Source organism: Nicotiana attenuata, unplaced genomic scaffold (genome assembly GCF_001879085.1).
Source record: "Nicotiana attenuata strain UT unplaced genomic scaffold, NIATTr2, whole genome shotgun sequence".
NCBI lineage: Eukaryota > Viridiplantae > Streptophyta > Magnoliopsida > Solanales > Solanaceae > Nicotiana > Nicotiana attenuata.
The window spans coordinates 120,598-138,735 of NW_017672524.1; the positions used below are offsets into that span (position 1 = coordinate 120,598).

The 18,138-nt window shown below is 35.9% G+C and overlaps 1 protein-coding gene across 1 annotated transcript; it reads right to left on the reverse strand.

The window, feature by feature from the left end:
• Nucleotides 1-15,011: 15,011 nt before the first annotated feature.
• LOC109213534 (putative ankyrin repeat protein RF_0381) lies at nucleotides 15,012-17,774 on the reverse strand. The gene is made up of 2 exons (XM_019377344.1): nucleotides 16,507-17,774; nucleotides 15,012-15,850 (listed from the first exon to the last, which is right to left on the reverse strand). The coding sequence occupies exons 1-2, from the start codon at nucleotides 17,588-17,590 to the stop codon at nucleotides 15,330-15,332; spliced, it is 1,605 nt and encodes a 534-aa protein (XP_019232889.1). The 5' UTR covers nucleotides 17,591-17,774; the 3' UTR covers nucleotides 15,012-15,329.
• Nucleotides 17,775-18,138: the final 364 nt, after the last annotated feature.

Consider the following 18,138-nt stretch of genomic DNA (forward strand, 5'->3'; position numbering starts at 1 on the left):
TTAGTTGTCTCTATCAATCATGAACTCTCCAGCTATCATTAATCTCTATCAAGCAATTACGATAATTTACTAGACGCACTCTCTCAAGCTACACTAGCTAGATTTGCATTACAGTTCACTTAGATCGTACCCGAGGTATCGTTATCTCTAATCCAACCTCTAAACCCTCGGTTATGACTCTCGCCTATACTCCGGGAGTGATGTTGTTCAAACAACTACCTAAATATGCACTCTCTCTCAAGCAGATACATAATAAATAGGAACGGCTAATTGAGGATCCTTTCAATTAACCACAATCAAAACATAGTTGAACAAATATAGATTAAACTAATTCAAATCTATATTACTTATAACAACCAATTCATCCCCAACGGGTTTCACCAAAACCTTAGATTAGAAAAGTTAGCTACTCATGAAAATAACAAAAATCACAAAAGAATTCATATTCAAAGGTAAAAGAACAAAGAAGAAGATTAAAGATTGATGCCCAATGATCCTCCTTGCCTCTTGCCCTTCCTTAGGTCAAATTTATGTTCAAAATATGTCCCCCTCACTTCAAAATAGGTTTAGGACCCCTTTTATACAAGTTGGAATAGTGTAGGGCCGAAATAACCTTGTCCCGGACGAAATAGGACTTCTTTTTGACGCCTGGAGCGGCGCGGCCGCGGCCAAAACACGGTAGGACCGCGGCCAGACAAGCTCTCTGATTTTCTGCCGCGGTCAGTCCACGGTCGCGGTTTCTACCGCGTTTTTCACCCTGTTCCGTTTGGTATTTGGATAAACGTAAAACATGAAAGTTGTAGCCCTTTGATTTAGCTTTTCAACCATATATTTTGGAGCCCAAATGGAGTTCTGAGCAAAATGTTATGTCTATTTTACTAGACAGTGCGCAATATACCTCCTCGAGTCTTTGTTTTGTTGTTTTATCATCCGTTGATCCCCGAATACGATCCCGGCTTAATTCCTTGGGCTTTTACTCAGACTTCAAAGCTCCAAATCACTTGAGTTCGTTCTATAACATCTATATAGCTCGGAATCACTCCTACAAGGCATAAAACACACCGTTAGTGCAAAACACTAGCGATTAAAGCGCAAACTCAACTAAAGTGCAGTAAATTAGAGTGTAATAATCGACTAATATATGTAATTGTAGCCTATCATCAGAACATCTATCGGATATTAATGCTGCTCATGACGCACTTCATAAAGTTGCAGATGAAAATGTAACATGTGAGGAAGCGGCTCTTGAAGGCGATTAACGTGTTGAACAACAAGTTGAAGAGGAACGTTCTAGTGTTCATAGACTGAGCAACGATGGAAATGATGAACAGTTATCAACCGAGAATGTAGGAAGCAAGAAAGTTCTAGATGATGAAGTTGTCGATACTGAAGAACATGCACCGAGTTGTGCTTTGGGCAGTGATATTGCAAAAGGCAATTTGTTTGGCGATGGAGATCATGAACCTGTTGGTACTGAAGATGTGATGACCCAAACGGTCATCACTTGTTTTAAATTAAATTCTATGACTCAGAGGCCTTGAAAACCTCATTTAGAGTCAACTCGATTTGCATGCACAGTCCGGGCACATAGCCGGAAAGCTTAAATATGAAAATTTGTGAAAAATGGTAAAATTTGGTTATAAAATGAGTTATTTTGACTTCGGTCAATGTTTTGGGTAAACGGACCCGGACTCGTGATTTGACGGTCACGGAGGGTCCGTAGGAAAATACGGGACTTGGGCGTATGCCCGGAATCGAATTCCGAGGTCTCGGCACCCGGTACAGGTCTTATATATGATTTAAGATATTTCTGTGAAATTTGGTGAAAAATGGACGTCGTTTGACATGATTCGGACCTAAATTGCTAAATTTGATACTTGATGAAGTTTGAGAAAAATTCTTGATTTTTGAGGTTTGATCCGTTGTTATTGAGGTTATTTTGGCGATTTGATCGCACGGGTAAGTTTGTATGAGGTTGTTGAGTTAGTATGTGTGTTTGGTTAGGAGCCCCGAGGGCTCGGGTGCGTTTCGGATGTGTTCCGGGAAGTTTTTGACTTAGAAAAATATTGCAGGTTTTTTCAGCTGTTGGGTTCCTGATGCGTCCTTCTTCGCGTTCGCGGGAGTACCTACGCGAACGCGAAGTGTAAATTTTGATGGAAGGAAATCCTTCTATGCGAACCCGTAGCTCAGGACGCGAACGCGAGGCAGTGGGGGTTTATACCTTCGCGAATGCGGACCTGGCCACGCGAACGAGAAGGCCAAGTGGGCCTGGGCAGGGGAGGGGTAGTTGTCTTACGCGAACGCGACCCATTGGACGCGAACGCGAGGGCTCGAGGGGTTAAAGCTTCGCGAATGCGAGCCCGTTTACACGAACGCGAAGGCTTAACCAGCCTGACCATCGCGAATGCGAAGGGTCTGTCGCGAACGCGAAGGGCATTTTCGCCCAGTGATTTTTAAAAGCCAAAACAGAACCCATTACGGGATTTTATAAAAGTTTCACAAACCTCTTCTTCTCCAAAGCTTATAAGCGATTTTTGAAGCTTTTCTTCACCATAACCTCTTGGGTAAGTAATCTTTAACCTATTTTCTTCTATTTTTATCAACATCTATTAGATTTCTAGGCTTAAAACATGGAATTTAAAGGTAGAAAATTAGGGATTTGGGTAGAGTCAGGGCTTTTTGATTAATTGTGATTTAGACCTCGATTTGGGGTCGAATTATGAAAACAATTATATATTTGGGCTCGTGGGTGAATGGGTGATTTGATTTTGGTCCGAACCTCGTGTTTTGACCAAGCGGGCGCGGGGTCGGTTTTTGGATTTTTGGGAAGAATGATTAGAAAGCTATAATTATGCATTGGAATTGGATTGTTTAGCATTTATTGACGTTATTGAATCAATTATGCATAGATACGATTGTGTTGGATCCAAATTCGAAAGGAAAGGCGGTTTTTGAGGATTGAGTTGCCGTGGAAGTTTGAGGTAAGTGTTCGGTCTAACCTTAGCTTGAGGAATTAGGAGGTGTTCCCTATTTGCTAATCGCTTCTTGTTGAGTACGACATATAGGCATGGTGACGAGTATCTATACGTTGGTGTCGAACATGACCGTGAGTCTTAGATTGATACTTGATGTGTTCTTAAATGATACCACGGATACTTTAATTGATGATTCTCAATATTGAGCAAGGACTTAGCTTATTTTCGTGGATTTTATTTATGACTGAGTACTGGTATTAATTGAGCTGAGTAGTAGTTGAGTTAAGATTGGTTATAGCTGATTCTCCCTTGCCGGGATGTTTATTTTGACATTATTGTTCCCTTGCCGGGAAGTTATTATATCGCTTTGTTCCCTTGCTGGGATTCCATGTGATTTTGTGTTGCCTTGTAAATGGGAGTGGCTGGTACCCTACCACGAGATATGATGAAATGGGAGCAGTTGGTACGCCTACCACAAGATATGATGAAATGGGAGCGGGTGGTACGCCTACCACGAGATATGATGAAATGGGAGCGGGTAGTACGCCTACCACGAGTTATAATGAAATGGGAGTGGGTGGTACGCCTACCATGAGATTTGATGAAATGGGAGCGGGTGGTACGCCTACCACGAGATTTGATGAAATGGGAGCGGGTGGTACGCCTACCACGAGATATGAGAAATGGGATCGGGTTGCACGCCTGCAACAAGATGTGTACTGAAAGTGAAATCCGCCTTTATCTTTCCTTATCCATGTTAGAAGTTAAATTGTTGATTTCCTTATTATTCTCTTGAGATTCTGTCTTACCTGCTATTCCCCAAGCATGTTCTCCCTCCCCAGCTTTAATTGTTTATTTCTGCCAATCTTTATATATATATATATATATATATATATATATATATATATATATATATATATATATAACTGCACAAGATTATCTGGAGTCTGGTCCTAGCCTCGTCACTACCTCGTCGGGGTTAGGCCAGGCACTTACCAGCACATGGGGTCGGTTGTGCTGATGCTACACTCTGCACTTATGTGCAGATACCGGAGCAGCTTCTGGTCAGCAGCAGTAGTTCGGGAGCCAGCCCTCAGTTCACCGAGACACCGAGCTAGCTTTGCAGGCGTCCGCAGGCCCGACGTCTCCTCTATCCCTTGTTATGTTCTGTTATCACTTGTTTTCGAGACAGACAGTATTACTTTCTTTCAAACAGTTGTATGTAGTAAATCTTAGTAGTCCGTGAGTGTTGTGACACCAGTTCTTGGGTAGAGGCATATGTTGATTTCCGTATTGTTTGGCTTATTTTGTCTAAGTCTTCCGCTTTAATCTCATATTCCGCTGTTATTTAAATGTTTATCGCGTGTTGTAATGATTTATAAAAAGTATTAAAATAAAAGAGTATTTATAATTCCGTGGCTTGCCTAGCTTCTACGAGTAGGCACCATCACGACTCCCGAGGGTGAGAAATCCGGGTCGTGACAGAAGAACTAACATCGAGTGATATGTGTACCACTATTGGGAAAGGCGATCCATTTGCCGATGCAATAGCTATTTGCCAAGAAATATTAGGTGTAGAGACACAGGAAGTTTGCACTAAGGTATAATATATATATATATATATATATATATATATATATATATATATATATATAGGTCATTGATCCCTCCCCCTTCTTTATGAATATGCATTGGAAGCTGAAAATAGTTGAGCTTTAATTGATACAACTCAAAAACTCTCTGATGATGCTGAATTGAATGAAGATAGAGTTGAGAAAATCCTTCTAGAGAATACTCCAATGCTCCTCGACGTTGTTGCACAATTGAATGAAGCTGGAGCTGCTGATATCGACAAAGGCATGCAGCATGGCGAAACCACAGTGGAAGACAAACGTCAAGGTATTCTATAGATCACGAATTTATTATATTTGATCCAAGTATATATTTTCAGTTTGAAATTTTAAATACTTTATTTTATTTTTTATGCTTTTTGATGATTATTCAGAAAGACTCAATGCAACTGAAAAATAAATTGGTGGGCTCATTCGGCTATATAAAAAAGGAGAAATACATCTATTCACACCTGTTGGCTCATAGACAGGTATGAAGTGTGTTTGTATTATTTTTAAAATTTAGTCAGTATTATAAAGTATATTTTTTTTTGAATGAAGATGTAGGCGTATCTGAAGGTAATGGAAGTGGATCCGTTAGAATGCAAACACCAACTGTGTCGCAATACTTAGACCAGGTAGTTATTTTCTACAATTCGATTACAAGGTATTTTGTTTGCCTAATGTGTGTTTTGTATCAGTTGTATTTATGTGTATATTTTCCTTGCTTTTGCAGATATCATCTGATGCATCACAACTTCTTCCAAATCCTAAGAGAAGGAAGATGTCCAGTTCTCCTAATGTTTTGTATGACATAGTGATATCCCCAACTTCAAGTTATGTTCATTTTCACTGGGTAGTACAGAAGGGACTGGTACAAAAGATAATTCTGATGCTGTTGTTATTGGTGAACAGAGACAAGAACATCGTGAACTGCAGGGAGTTGGTCAAGTATCTGCCACCATGGCTGTGGATTTTCCTCCTGCTGTTGTACCACAACAGTTAGTTGTGACGGAACAGCAGGAAGAGCAAGCAAAAATAACACAGATAAAATAGGGAATAGTATTCGTATGGAGAGTATTTGGTTGAAATCTCCTTACGTCATTCCTAAACAAAAGCGAAGGGGGCAAGATTGGAAAGTAGGAAAGACTACACGAAGGTGTCCCTTCCATTATGTTAATCAAGATAGTGGATTGATGCAAAGATTTACAGAGTTGAAGACGGATGCCAGTGAATATAATTCCAAGCCATTCAGATTAGTTGGAAGTATATTCCAAAGTCATTCTTTACCGAGCTTGTGGATCCTACCTTTGATCTTTCGGATGAAGTAAGTTATTAAGTTTGTTTTTTGAATTGGTTTTCAACTGTATTTCCCAAAACTTTAGCTTATTTTTATTTTAAAGTTTTTTGTACTGTAATTTGGTAAACTTCAATTTTATGCATGGTAAAACTGCTGAAGTTGATTAGTGTATTTGCTAAAACTTCAGACTAAACTTGCTAAAGTTTTTGACATGCAGTCTCTAGTTTTTTCTTCTAAACTTTAAATGAAACATGATGAAGTATTTTAGATTATTTCCTAACATTTCAAACTCAATATGCTTAAGTTTTTGTCATGCAGTTTGTAGTTTTGTAATGCATTTTTTCTAAAATTCATACTTATGCATGCTGAAGTTTTTTATTTCATATATTTTCTTTTGTTGTTGTTCATTTGCAGCATATTGAAGTGGGCGTATATTTCTTGCGTAAAAAATATTGCTATCACCTTCCAAGTTATCCAAAATCAAGAGGTGCAGTAACAAGTATATGACTAAGTTGGCTAGTGTTCATCCTTCAGATGAACAAAAGGAGAAAATTAGAATAAGGAAGGAAAAGAGAATGGAGGAGAAAAAAAAAGGGAAAAAGTGCAAATCAAAGAGAAAGAGGATAGCCAAAAAATAGGAATGTGAGGATTATGAAGAAGAAGAAGTGGAGATTGAGGATCTAACCGAGTTTACTTGGCTTATTGAAGAATCAACTGGTGAAAAGGTAGCCAACTACATAAGAGGCATTGACCTTTCATGTGGTATCACATGGGCATCTGCCGAAAAAGTATTCTTTCTATTTCGACTTAAGCCAAGGTCGGGCCAGAGATCTACGCACTACTTTTTTGAAATTCTGCACTTTAAAGATAAAACTATATTTGTGTATGATTTCATGAGCAATACAGCATATGAGCGTGCGGTTGAACATGTCCAAAATTATGCCCGATTGATCCCACACCATCTCAGATGCTTGGACTTTGGCACACACAATAAAATTTATGGGGAAAATCCTATGGAAAAATTTACAATTAAGTGGATGAACACACCCCTACAGGATAACAAGTACGTGCTTGGCATATGTTTTATCGTGCATCTTATGTTTATTATTTTTTCTTCTTGTGCTAACTATTCTTGAATTCTTTTTCATATTTTTTTTGTAGTGTTGATTGTGGTATATTTGCTCTTAAGTTCCTTGATATGCAGTTGAAGCAAGAAGATGTCTTCAAATTCAATGAAAGTCAGGCGTTGACATTCAAGAGAGAACTAGCTGCAAATCTTTGGGCTCATGGAAAGTGAAAACAAGATAGCAGTTATGAAACTCCAGAAGAGCAACTAGGACATGACTATGGAGAATATGAAGACACTCTATGTGAATTTTTTCGATAGAGAATAACTTGTAAATGAAAAATAACTTTTTTCTTTTTTCTCAAGGATGTAAGTGAAAGGAAAATTGGATTTGTAAATATACATTAATTATTGTGAATTATGTGATGTCTGTCTTTTAAATTTTTATTTTATTCGCGTTAATTAGTCTTTTAGTTGTCTTGGATTGTATCAAATACTTTTGTCTCTTTTATCATGAACTTAAGTATATTTTTGTGAAAGTTCAGCATGCTAAACTTCAGCATGAACTCAATAACTTCTTCTTGTTTAGACTGAATTTTAGGATAAAAAGTGTCGACTGTTGGACAAAAAGTTCATTAGCATATTAGCATATTAGCATGAAGTTTTAACTTCTGCATGTTTAGTGTAGTGTTAGGAAATAAACAAAAAAACTTCAGCATATTCAGTCTGAAGTTTTAGCACATGAACTAAAACTTCAGCATTTTTGTTTCCTGAAGTTTTTATGGGAAATTCATTGTTATCCCTCAGACTGCATGACAAAACTTCAGCAAGTTCAGTCTGAAGTTTTAGCACATGAACTATATAACTTCAGCATTTTTGTTCTGAAGTTTTTATGGGAAACTCATTGCTAACCCTCAGACTGCATGGCAAAACATCAGCACGTTCAGTTTGAAGTTTTAGCACATGAACTATATAACTTCAGCATTTTTGTTCTGAAGTTTTTGTGGGAAACTCATTGCTAACCCTTAGACTGCACAGCAAAACATCAGCACCTTCGGTCTAAAGTTTTAGCACAGGAACTATACAACTTCAGCATTTTTGTTCTGAAGTTTTTGTGGGGAACTCATAGCACATGAACTATATAACTCCAACATTTTTATGGGAAACTCTTTGCTAACCCTCAGAATGCATGGCAAAACTTCAGCATGTTTTGGTATTTTTTTATATTGATACTTATCTTTTTTATATTTACTAGCTACTTTTTATCTTTTATCACCTACTTCGTCTTACATTCTAATTTGTCTGACCATACAGTAAATGAGCTGAAAAGTTACTATTGCATTTATAAACTTTTCAGGCTGAAGTTATTTTTTTACTATTGAAAAACTATGGACTAGGCTGAAGTTACTATTGAATTTACAAACTTTACTAGGCTGAAGTTACATTTGTTTTTGCATTTACACCTAGTTGTTTTGTTTTACCACCTACTTATCTTGTTATATTCAATTTCTCTGAACGTAAAACAGTAAACAGACGTGAAAAGTTAGCTTTGCATTTATAGATATTAAATTGATTAGGTGCACTCTTTGGCTATATTAACAATCTCTTCACTTGAAAATTTCATAGTCATCCATAGCTTCTATCGTATTTCTTTAAATTTATATTCATCCCTAGCCTTTTAGCTTTTTAAAAGAAACAATGTCTGGTGTTAGCGGAAGTAGGAAGCTTACAATCGATGAAATTATATAGAAGTGTAACGTACCGATGGCTAATCTTATGTACAAGTGGAATCAAATAAAGGCTGATTAGGAAAGAGTCAGAGCACAGTTATTTGCTAATGAATCATTTCAGAACAGGCTGAACCTCGAACGCAGTTGTGAAGGTTATTCAACCTCGTTTGACAAGATTGTTCAGCAGTTTGATTGTTTCCCATCTGGGACGACCTTGCCAAGATGCAAAACAGCTTGAAGAGTCTTCCTTATCTTATGGACAGAGTAATATTTGAACAAAGTCAGTTGTGATGAATTCAACAAGTTGAAGTGTGATCTCATTGGACTTTGGTGTCTTTTGCCCGAGTATCCTATAGTTATCTCTGATTCGGATGATGATGAGATATATCGAGAAATTGAGGAGTACTGTTCTGAGGATGGTGATGATGCTTAGTTTTTGTAATCCTTTTTTTATGTTTTTCTTCTGTGTTTTTTGTTAATGTTTTTTATGGCCCTTCTTTTTGTTTTTGTCAATGTTTTGATGATGGTCGTGTTTTGTGTATGTTTATGTTGTTATATAAATGAAAATCTTGTTACATTTTTGTGTATAATTTTTTTAAATTTTGAAGGCTGCATTCTGATTTTAATGTAATAACATAGTATGTCAACATAAAACTTCATGCCTTATAAGCTGAAGTTAGCATATATAAGTTAGAAACTTGAAGCTTTATGATCTAAAGTTTATAACTTTTGATAGTCACACTTTGTAGGCTGTAGTTTTTTTTGCATACATTTTCCCGTTAATAGGCATATATAAGGCTATAACTATATCTTTTAAGAGGCAGACTTATATATGCGGATTTTTTTTGTTCATTTCATAAAACTTCACACAAAACATGCTTAAGTTTTGTCCAGCAATCTGCAATTTTTGTAATGATCTTTTCCAAACTTCAGAGAGAATAAGCTGAAGTTATTTAGTTCATTTTCTAAAACTTCAGTTTAATAATGCTGAAGTTTTGTTATACATATGTTTTTTGTGGTGTGTATGTGTATGTGTATGTGTGTGTGTGTGTTAAAATGTGTATTTCACTTACAGCTTTTTCTCGCTGAAGTCATTGCGTACTTTTTTAAAATGCTACTAAACCTGTAAGCCGCGCAACAAAAATGAGTGGTTTGTACTTCAAGCAATATATAAAAGAGTATTTTTCAATCCAAGAGCTTTTTTTTTATTTCTACAAAAACAATCACATTTCACATATATCATTCAATAATGAAAGTGTAAATTCAGACCAAGGATTATTGAACGTTGGAGTATTTTTCAGTGTGTTTCTTGGAATATGGATGAGGTGTTGGAGAAGACAAGCAAGTTGTTCTGTTATGCCCAATTTATTTACAACGACTGCATTTGGTAGACTTCAATGGTACTGATTCAGTTGTAGGGATATGCCTCTTCTTTTATCTTCTTTCTTGTAAAATCTCTACATCAGGAGGTTTTGTGACTTCAGATTCTATTCTTTGTGGAATATCCCATGGATTTTGATCTCCCACAATATTCACATGTCCTTCATATGTTTTGAACCATATTTCCCTTGAATACCATTTTGAGCAGTAATCAGATTTCTGCAAATATCTCTTATTAATAGCAGCAATTGCGTGTGGACAGGGCAATTCATCAAGTTGGAATTCCAAGCAGTCACAAGTTCTCTTCTTTAAGTCTACAATGAGTTCCATTCCTTCACCATTTACTCTAAACAACATTGAATCAAGGTTGAACACCTAAGAAGGAATAAAAAAGTAAAATAAAACTATATTAGTGTATCATTGCTTCAAAAAGAAAAAGTATGAAGTTTTTTATATATAAGTAGGAGAAAACTTAAGCACGTTTAAGCTGAAGTTTTAACAAATGTACTAGAATACTTCAGCTCATGAAAAAGCTCTTTTGGTATGAACTTTTAGCAAATGAACTAAATTTAACTTCAGCATGCAAGAGAAAATTACATAGTGCAGGAGGAAAACTTCAGCACGTTTTTCTTGAAGTTTTTAAAAATGAACTAAAAACTTCAGCATTTTCTGTTGAAGTTTCGGAAAAAGCTCATGACAAAAATATTGAATGCAGGAAAAAACTTCAGCATATTTTAGTGCTGAAGTCTTAGCAAATGAACTAAAAAACTTCAGCTTGTTTAACTTCTAAATTTAACTTCAGCATTCAAGAGAAAATTACGTAGTGCGGGAGGAAAACTTCAGCACGTGTTTCCTGAAGTTTTTAAAAATGAACTAAACAACTTCAGCATTTTCTGCTGAAGTTTCGGAAAAAACTCATGACAAAAATATTGAATGCAGGAAAAACCTTCAGCATATTTTAGTGTTGAAGTCTTAGCAAATGAACTAAAAAACTTCAGCTTCTTTATACTGAAGTTAATAAATATACTCACAAATATTTTACAAGCCAAGTCCATCTTCTTATTCATCTCTTCTTCTGCCCGTATTGATACTTTGTGAAAAGTTTCATGTGCTTTTTTTCTCCGTTCATAAAACCACTCTCCCAACTTTTCTTGGATGAAATCTAACATTCTTAAAATAGGCATCTCTCTCGCTTTTAGTAATACGAAATTCATTGGTTCAACCATGTTTGTTGTCAGCATATCATAACATCGCCGTGGGAACCACGATCGAGCCCATCTCTCTGGCGGCTCTTCCATTATGTAATTCTATGTTTTCTTGTCAACACTTTTGATTTGGAACATTAACTGATTAAAATCTTCACGTTTGTATGACCTTGCAGCGCTTCGAAAAAGATTTATTACCGTGGCTTTTGCATGTCTTTGCTTTAAATTTTTCTCAAAGTGATAGAGGCAGATACCATGGTGAGCTTCAGGATAAACTTTTCTAATACCATTTGCGATCGATTGGTTTCTATCTGATAAGAAACCAGTTCACGACGGACTTGAATTGATTTTCTCATTTCCCCGAAGAACCAAATGTATGCATCATTATTTTCTGAATCTGCTACACCAAAAGATAGAGGAATGATTTGATTGTTTGCATCCTTTGATACAGCAACAAATACAACGCCACGATATTTTAACTTTAAAAATATTGCATCTACTGCAATCACGGGTCTACAATAGCACCAACCAACTATTGGTGCCGCAGGAGCAAAGAACATGTAAGCAAATCTGTACAGTGAAACAAAAAAAAAAACAAATCATAAGGTGTGAAATTTTTCAAATAGGAACATTTGAAACTTCAGGCTGATGGTTAGTATTGTTTTGCTTACCGATTCTGCTCATCTCTTTTTATGCTAGTGTACGTCCCTGGGTTTCTATGCACCATCATGTGTAGGTATGAAGGAAGAATCTGGTAGTTCTCTTCCGGTGTTGGTGTTCCCCTTATGCAAGCAATTGCTTTTTGAATAGCGCGCCATGCCTTGTGATATCCAATGTCAATTTCAAATTTCTTTTTCATTTCACTTTCTACAAAGGCTGGTGTAACCTCAATCTTTTTATCTCGAACATGTTCTAAAATTTGTTCACTTATAAAATTTGATGTAGTATGCTTCTGATCTGATTTTCTTGCATCAACCGAGCATTCATGGTTGTTATGATATTTTATCACCGTGAAAGGTGTGAATTTTTTTTATTTTGGTAGCACGTACATTCCAACCACATTTCGCCACGATGCATTTCAGCTCGTATCTCTTTGAACATGATCTAACAACAGTGAATTCAACTTTTTGGTTTATCTCCGAGCTGCAGAAAAATTTAGTCATGTTCTTCTTGTTCTCAAAAATTGATCCTACTCTTACTTCCTCAGGCAATGCATCGTGCCTAAGTATTTTACATGGTGGAGATTCTTTCAGTTTTCTCCTCACTTTTTTTCTTGATTTCTTAGAAGCAGTAGAAGTTTCAACAATTTCTTCAATTGTATCTGATGTTATCGGTATAAATTCCACGTTTTCTTCATCTTCGTTGTTGCTTATCATTGTAGAAGGTAACATAAAACTTTGTTGGATTGTGAGTTGGTTTTCTATTTGCATTATTAGCTGTCCTTCTTCTTCTTGGTTGCAACAAACCGGTATGAATTTATTGTAACGGCGGGTAATTATTGCAGCATTCCATATTCTGAAGCAGCTGTAATGTTAGAAGGTTGTTGCTCGTTGTCTACTTCCATTATTGGCTGTTCAAGTTCATGTTGATAATCAGCAAATTGTTCTGAATCTATTGTATATGCAAGAGATGGTTTGAATGTTGCAGATTCTGAAGCAGCTATACTGTCAGAAATGAGTTGTATTTTTTCGACGATAAAATGACAATTCTTGTCGGCTAAATCAGTTGTTAGCAAATGTATGCAGGTTCTGAGTTCTTCATTTGAAGTTACAAGCATCCCTCTGCTTGTATTTAGTTTGATATCAAACCATATCTTTAGTGAATATTTGGTTGGATCAATATTTGTAACTTCACTAATTTTTTTTGGAAAGTATTGAATGATACTTGTTTATTAAGCAGAATAAGTTTTGTATCATGATCCAAGTATTTGAAATCAAAAGTCCACCTCCCATTGAAAGTAATAACAAGGCAAATCGAACTCATCCTGCAGAAGCATGTTTAGTGTCAAGTATTAGTAAGCTGAACAAAAGAATTTAAGTGTGATGTTCATAAAAAATTCATTAGAAAATTGTATGTTGCAGGAGAAAAACTTAAGCACATTTAAGCTGAAGTTTTAACAAATGTACTAGAATACTTCAGCTTGGTTAGAGTGAAGCTTTCGAAAAAAAGCTCATGAAAAAGCTCTTTTGGTATGAACTTTGAGCAAATGCACTAAATTTAACTTCAGCATGTAGGAGAAAATTACATAGTGCAGGAGGAAAACTTCAGCACGTTTTTCCTGAAGTTCTTACAAATGAAATAAACAACTTCAGTATTTTCTGTTGAAGTTTCGGAAAAAGCTCATGACAAAACTATTGAACGCAAGACATAATTTCAGCATATTTTAGTTCTGAAGTCTTAGCAAATGAACTAAAAAAAACTTCAGCTTGTTTAGACTGCAAGACAAATACTTCAGCATTTTTGGTGTGAAGTTTTAGCAAACTATGTAAAAACTCAGCTTGTTTAGCAAATAAACCAAAAACTTCAGCATGTTATGCAGGACAAAACTTCAGCATATTTGAATTTTTAGCTTTAACGTTAAATTAGGTTTAACGTGAAGAATCTTCTGCTTGACTTTAGAATTCAACGTGAAACAACTTTAGAATGCAACTTCATCTGTCAGTGAATCTATCAGTGAAAAGTTCATGTTTCACCCGTCAATTACGAAAATAATTACAGAAACATGTATCATGAAGATCATCAGTTTCAAAAACTTATTTGAATTCTGAAGATGAATTGCAATACTTACAATGTATTTAGTAATTTTGAATTTGGAATTTGAATCTAGTTCAAATTTCTAGTTCGCGAGAGGAGATCTGAGGAGAGACGGAGTGATGAAGGAGAACTGTAAAGTTATTTATGTGTGATGCATCTTTTATATGTTTTGTCAGGGGTATAATGGTCATATTATTACGGATTTTTTATCAGCTGACTACCAAATCAATAATTTTTAAAAATAAGGTAAGGTTAAAAGGTGGCACAAATATAGGGTATGGCTGCAAATACCCCGAACATGATCCCAACTTAATCCTTGGGCTTTTACTCAGATTTCAAAGCTCCATAGTAACTTGAATTCATTCCATAACATTTACATCCATCGGAATCACTCCTACAAGGCATAAAACACAGAATTAGTGCAAAATACTAGCGATTAAAGCTCAAACTCAATTAAAGTGCAGTAAATTAAAGTGTAATAAGCGACTAAAATACGTAATTATAGTCTATCATCAAATCTATTCTTCGAAAGCTTGCCAGCTTAGAAATTCATTAGTCCTTCTCCTTTGCCTATCGTCGCCCTCCATCATGGGCTCTATGTACACCTCTAATAGATTAGCGTCCTAGTGAAGTTTGTCCCATCATTGTACTATAGTGAGTCTGACTTGATTTCATATTTGTCACAACCTAAGCTCATGATAAGTATTATTTACTTTGTTCCAACTTACCTCACAGATTTGTAGTTTGGGCTATTCGACATCACCCAAACGCGCGCATATTAATTAGTGAACTTGTTCTATATCTTATATAGCACTTCACTTTATTCTCATTTTAAGATGGATTTGCCAAGATGTCATATGCACCGCTTCTTAAAAAACTTGCTAGCCTAGAAGTATATCAGTTTTTCTTCTTACCTCATCAGCTCGTGATGCACACATTTGCAAGGTCCAAATTCTATCAAAATACACTCAATTGTTTGTACGCATTGGAGTAAGCTTTATTGTTACTACAGTATACTCAAATCCAGATCCTATGCCTGATATAATAACAAGTACAAACAAATTTCAGCATGACAATAGCTAAAATGTGGACTCAATACTAAAACTTCGTTTGAAAGATACACAACAATACAAGAAAAGCGGAAAATGATTTGATGGAATGGAACAATTACAATGAAAACCGAACAGTTTACTATTGATGACTATACGAATCCTAGGCTCTTCATCAAATTTTCACTAGCAAGATCGTACACTTTATCACGAGTTTAGTGCATCGAGCTGGCCTTTTATAAGATTTCATTTCCGAGAAATCACACAACAGCCAGTGGAACAGTTCTATCAAAGCTACTCCTCCGAACTCTTGATGATCTTTTCTTGATAGTCCCATTTTCTACATCTTTAACAGCCATTTTACCATATGATTTCACAAAATTTATCTCCATTGTCCCAATTTGTTCTTTAACTACACTTCCTTGCATGAGTACTCTAGTGAGACCAGAATAATGAAGGGACTCTGCAATTTGCAATGCAGTAATTCCTTTACTAGTTCTTGACTCAATGTCTGCACCTTTTTTAATTAGCAACTCGGCTACATCAACATGACCAGATTCCACTGCACAATGCAAAGCACTGTATCCATCTTCATCCCTTGCATTTACATCAATTCCATTGTCTATTAATGCCTTTACAGCCTCTATTCTTCCTTTGAAACATGCCCTGTGCAATGCAGTCCAACCGTGTTGGTCACGTCCATTGATGTTAGCTCCATTTTCTAGCAGTCTTTGTATGGTTCTTACTTCGCCTTTTCTAGCCGCCACACATAGACTGTCACCTACAGAGGCAAATCAAGAATTTAGAGTCAGTCGGTACAATCTATTATATGTAATAATATGGAGTTAAATTTTTATTCAGTACCAACAGAGACATATTTAGAATTTAGGTTTTATTTCTTCAACCTTTAAGCTTCTTATCACTGAATCTCGATTCACTTCTGAATTTAGAGTTTAAAATTTATAATTTGTCGAAGTTTTTAATGATTTTTCACATATATATTTATGTTCTGTGCTTAAAATAATAGTTCATTGTCCATCCATCCCTTACTAATAGTACAAACAAAGATTTACACTTTCAAGAGTCAAGACTGTCCATAAGAAGTGAAATTAGTAAAACCTAGAAAATAAAACTAGTTACTTGTTACAACAAGTTAAAATATACTAAAGTATAAATAGTGTATATCCACTAATGTTTGAGTTTAAGCTTTATTCAGGTGTAAAGAAAAATATTTATACAATCTGGTCACTGAGGTATATATAAAATATTTATGATAAAAATTAATATGTTAATAATTAACGATGTAACTATACTGATCGTGTAAAGAAACTTTAGTCAGTATAGAGCGTATATATAAATTAATTCTTTAAGATACTCCTATATTTTTTAAAACATATTACTATATAATACAAGTCAAAATCAGTAGATACTCCTTACCTAAACGGAGGGCGTCAAAGAGCTTGTTGTGGCCATGCTCAGCAGCAACATCATAAACCGTTTTGCCATACTTGTTATGTATATTTTTCTCAGCTCCCTTTTGTAGTAAAACCCGAACCATCTGTTCATCTCCCGAACCAGCAGCAATATGCAAAGGCGTGTCACCATTCCTAGCATTCCGCACATCAGCTCTAGAACCATTCGCCAACAACAGACGCGCACAATCTCTCCTTCCTTCTTCAACAGCGAGGTGTAAAGCCGTGTTCCCGTCTTTCGTTAACGAATTCACATTTGCACCTTTGAGTAGAAGCAGTTTTAGTACTTCTAAATGACCATTTCCTGCAGCTAAATGTATTGGACCAGAAGCAGAGAAGTCTGTTTTTTCAGTGCTTGCTTTTTTAGCTAATAAGAGTTCAACAATTAGTGATTCTCCTGTTGCTGCTGCTGTTTCAAGTGGGCTTGAACATGATTTACTATGGGCCTCAATATTAGGCCCAAATTCAAGTAACAATTGTACAAGATCGGGCCTGCTTTGTGAAATAGCTAAGTGAAGTAAAGTTTGACCTTCAAAGTCAACTGAGTCAACTAGTTTCCAATTAGGGTCACTTTTTTCTAATACTTCCCTAATTTCATCCATATAACCTTTTTTTACAAGATAACATAATACAGGTGAACCAACAAACATGATTTTAATAGCACTATCAATGAATACTTGTTTTTTCTTAGTTGTGAACCAATCACTTGGGACCATGTCTAAAGTGGAAGAAGGGTTCTTATTTATAGCCGCTCCAGGGGCAACAACACTATGTAAGAGGAATGAATCATCAGAGTGAGGAAAAGAGTTAGGGAGAGTTGTGTTAGGGGGGAGATGGTAAATGATCTCCAATGTGATTGTGGATAATGGAGAGATGATACCCGATTGAGGACGGATCGAGTAACATGTCTTGTTCACTGGATGTAGTCGAAAAGCCACTGGCATGGTGTACATAACGTTCCGGAGAATTAATTCTCCGGAACATTTTTGACCCGGTTCAACTCTTATCGTCACCAGATTTGATGGTTCTAAGCTTAATAGTCTATCCATCTTCGATCAATATGTGCCCGTAAACAATTGAACAAGATTAGAAAAGAAAGTATAGTAGATATAGAGAGGTTGTGATTACAATATCTTAACCTTCCATAATTCCTTGTTCTTTCAAGGATTTTGGAGAAGGAAAAAGGAATTGGTGGGAAGAGTAAGGAGTGAAGTAATAAAATATAAGAGGAAGAATAAAGTGGCCGGCAATAATATAAAGAGGAAATGCCATTTGGTGGTGTCAAGTACAATGATAGACTTGTTCTATTCGGTGTCCGACTTTGTTTTACTACTTGGAAACAGTTGTGTGTGTAAGTGTAACAAAAGGAACTATAAAGTCTTTTTCTTCTAAAACGTCAAATATTTTAGCACAAATTTTGTTTGCCAAAACATTACTCCATTTTAAATCAGAGATTGTTTAATCAAAATTTATGAAGAGGGAAAGAGGAACATCTAATAAAAAAAACTGATTAGAGATTTTTATGGGACCAAAAGTATTCTGAAGGAATGGGAAAATAATAAACCATAAGAAGTGAATGAGCAGAGGCGGATCTAGA

Bases quoted from the DNA above. Each gene is read 5' to 3' on its own strand.
- LOC109213534 (XM_019377344.1), bottom strand. From the start codon at position 17,590: ATGGATAGACTATTAAGCTTAGAACCATCAAATCTGGTGACGATAAGA. The intron at 15,851-16,506 runs GTAAGGAGTATC...TTGCCTCTGTAG, and splicing joins CTTTGACGCCCTCCGTTTAG to GTGACAGTCTATGTGTGGCG.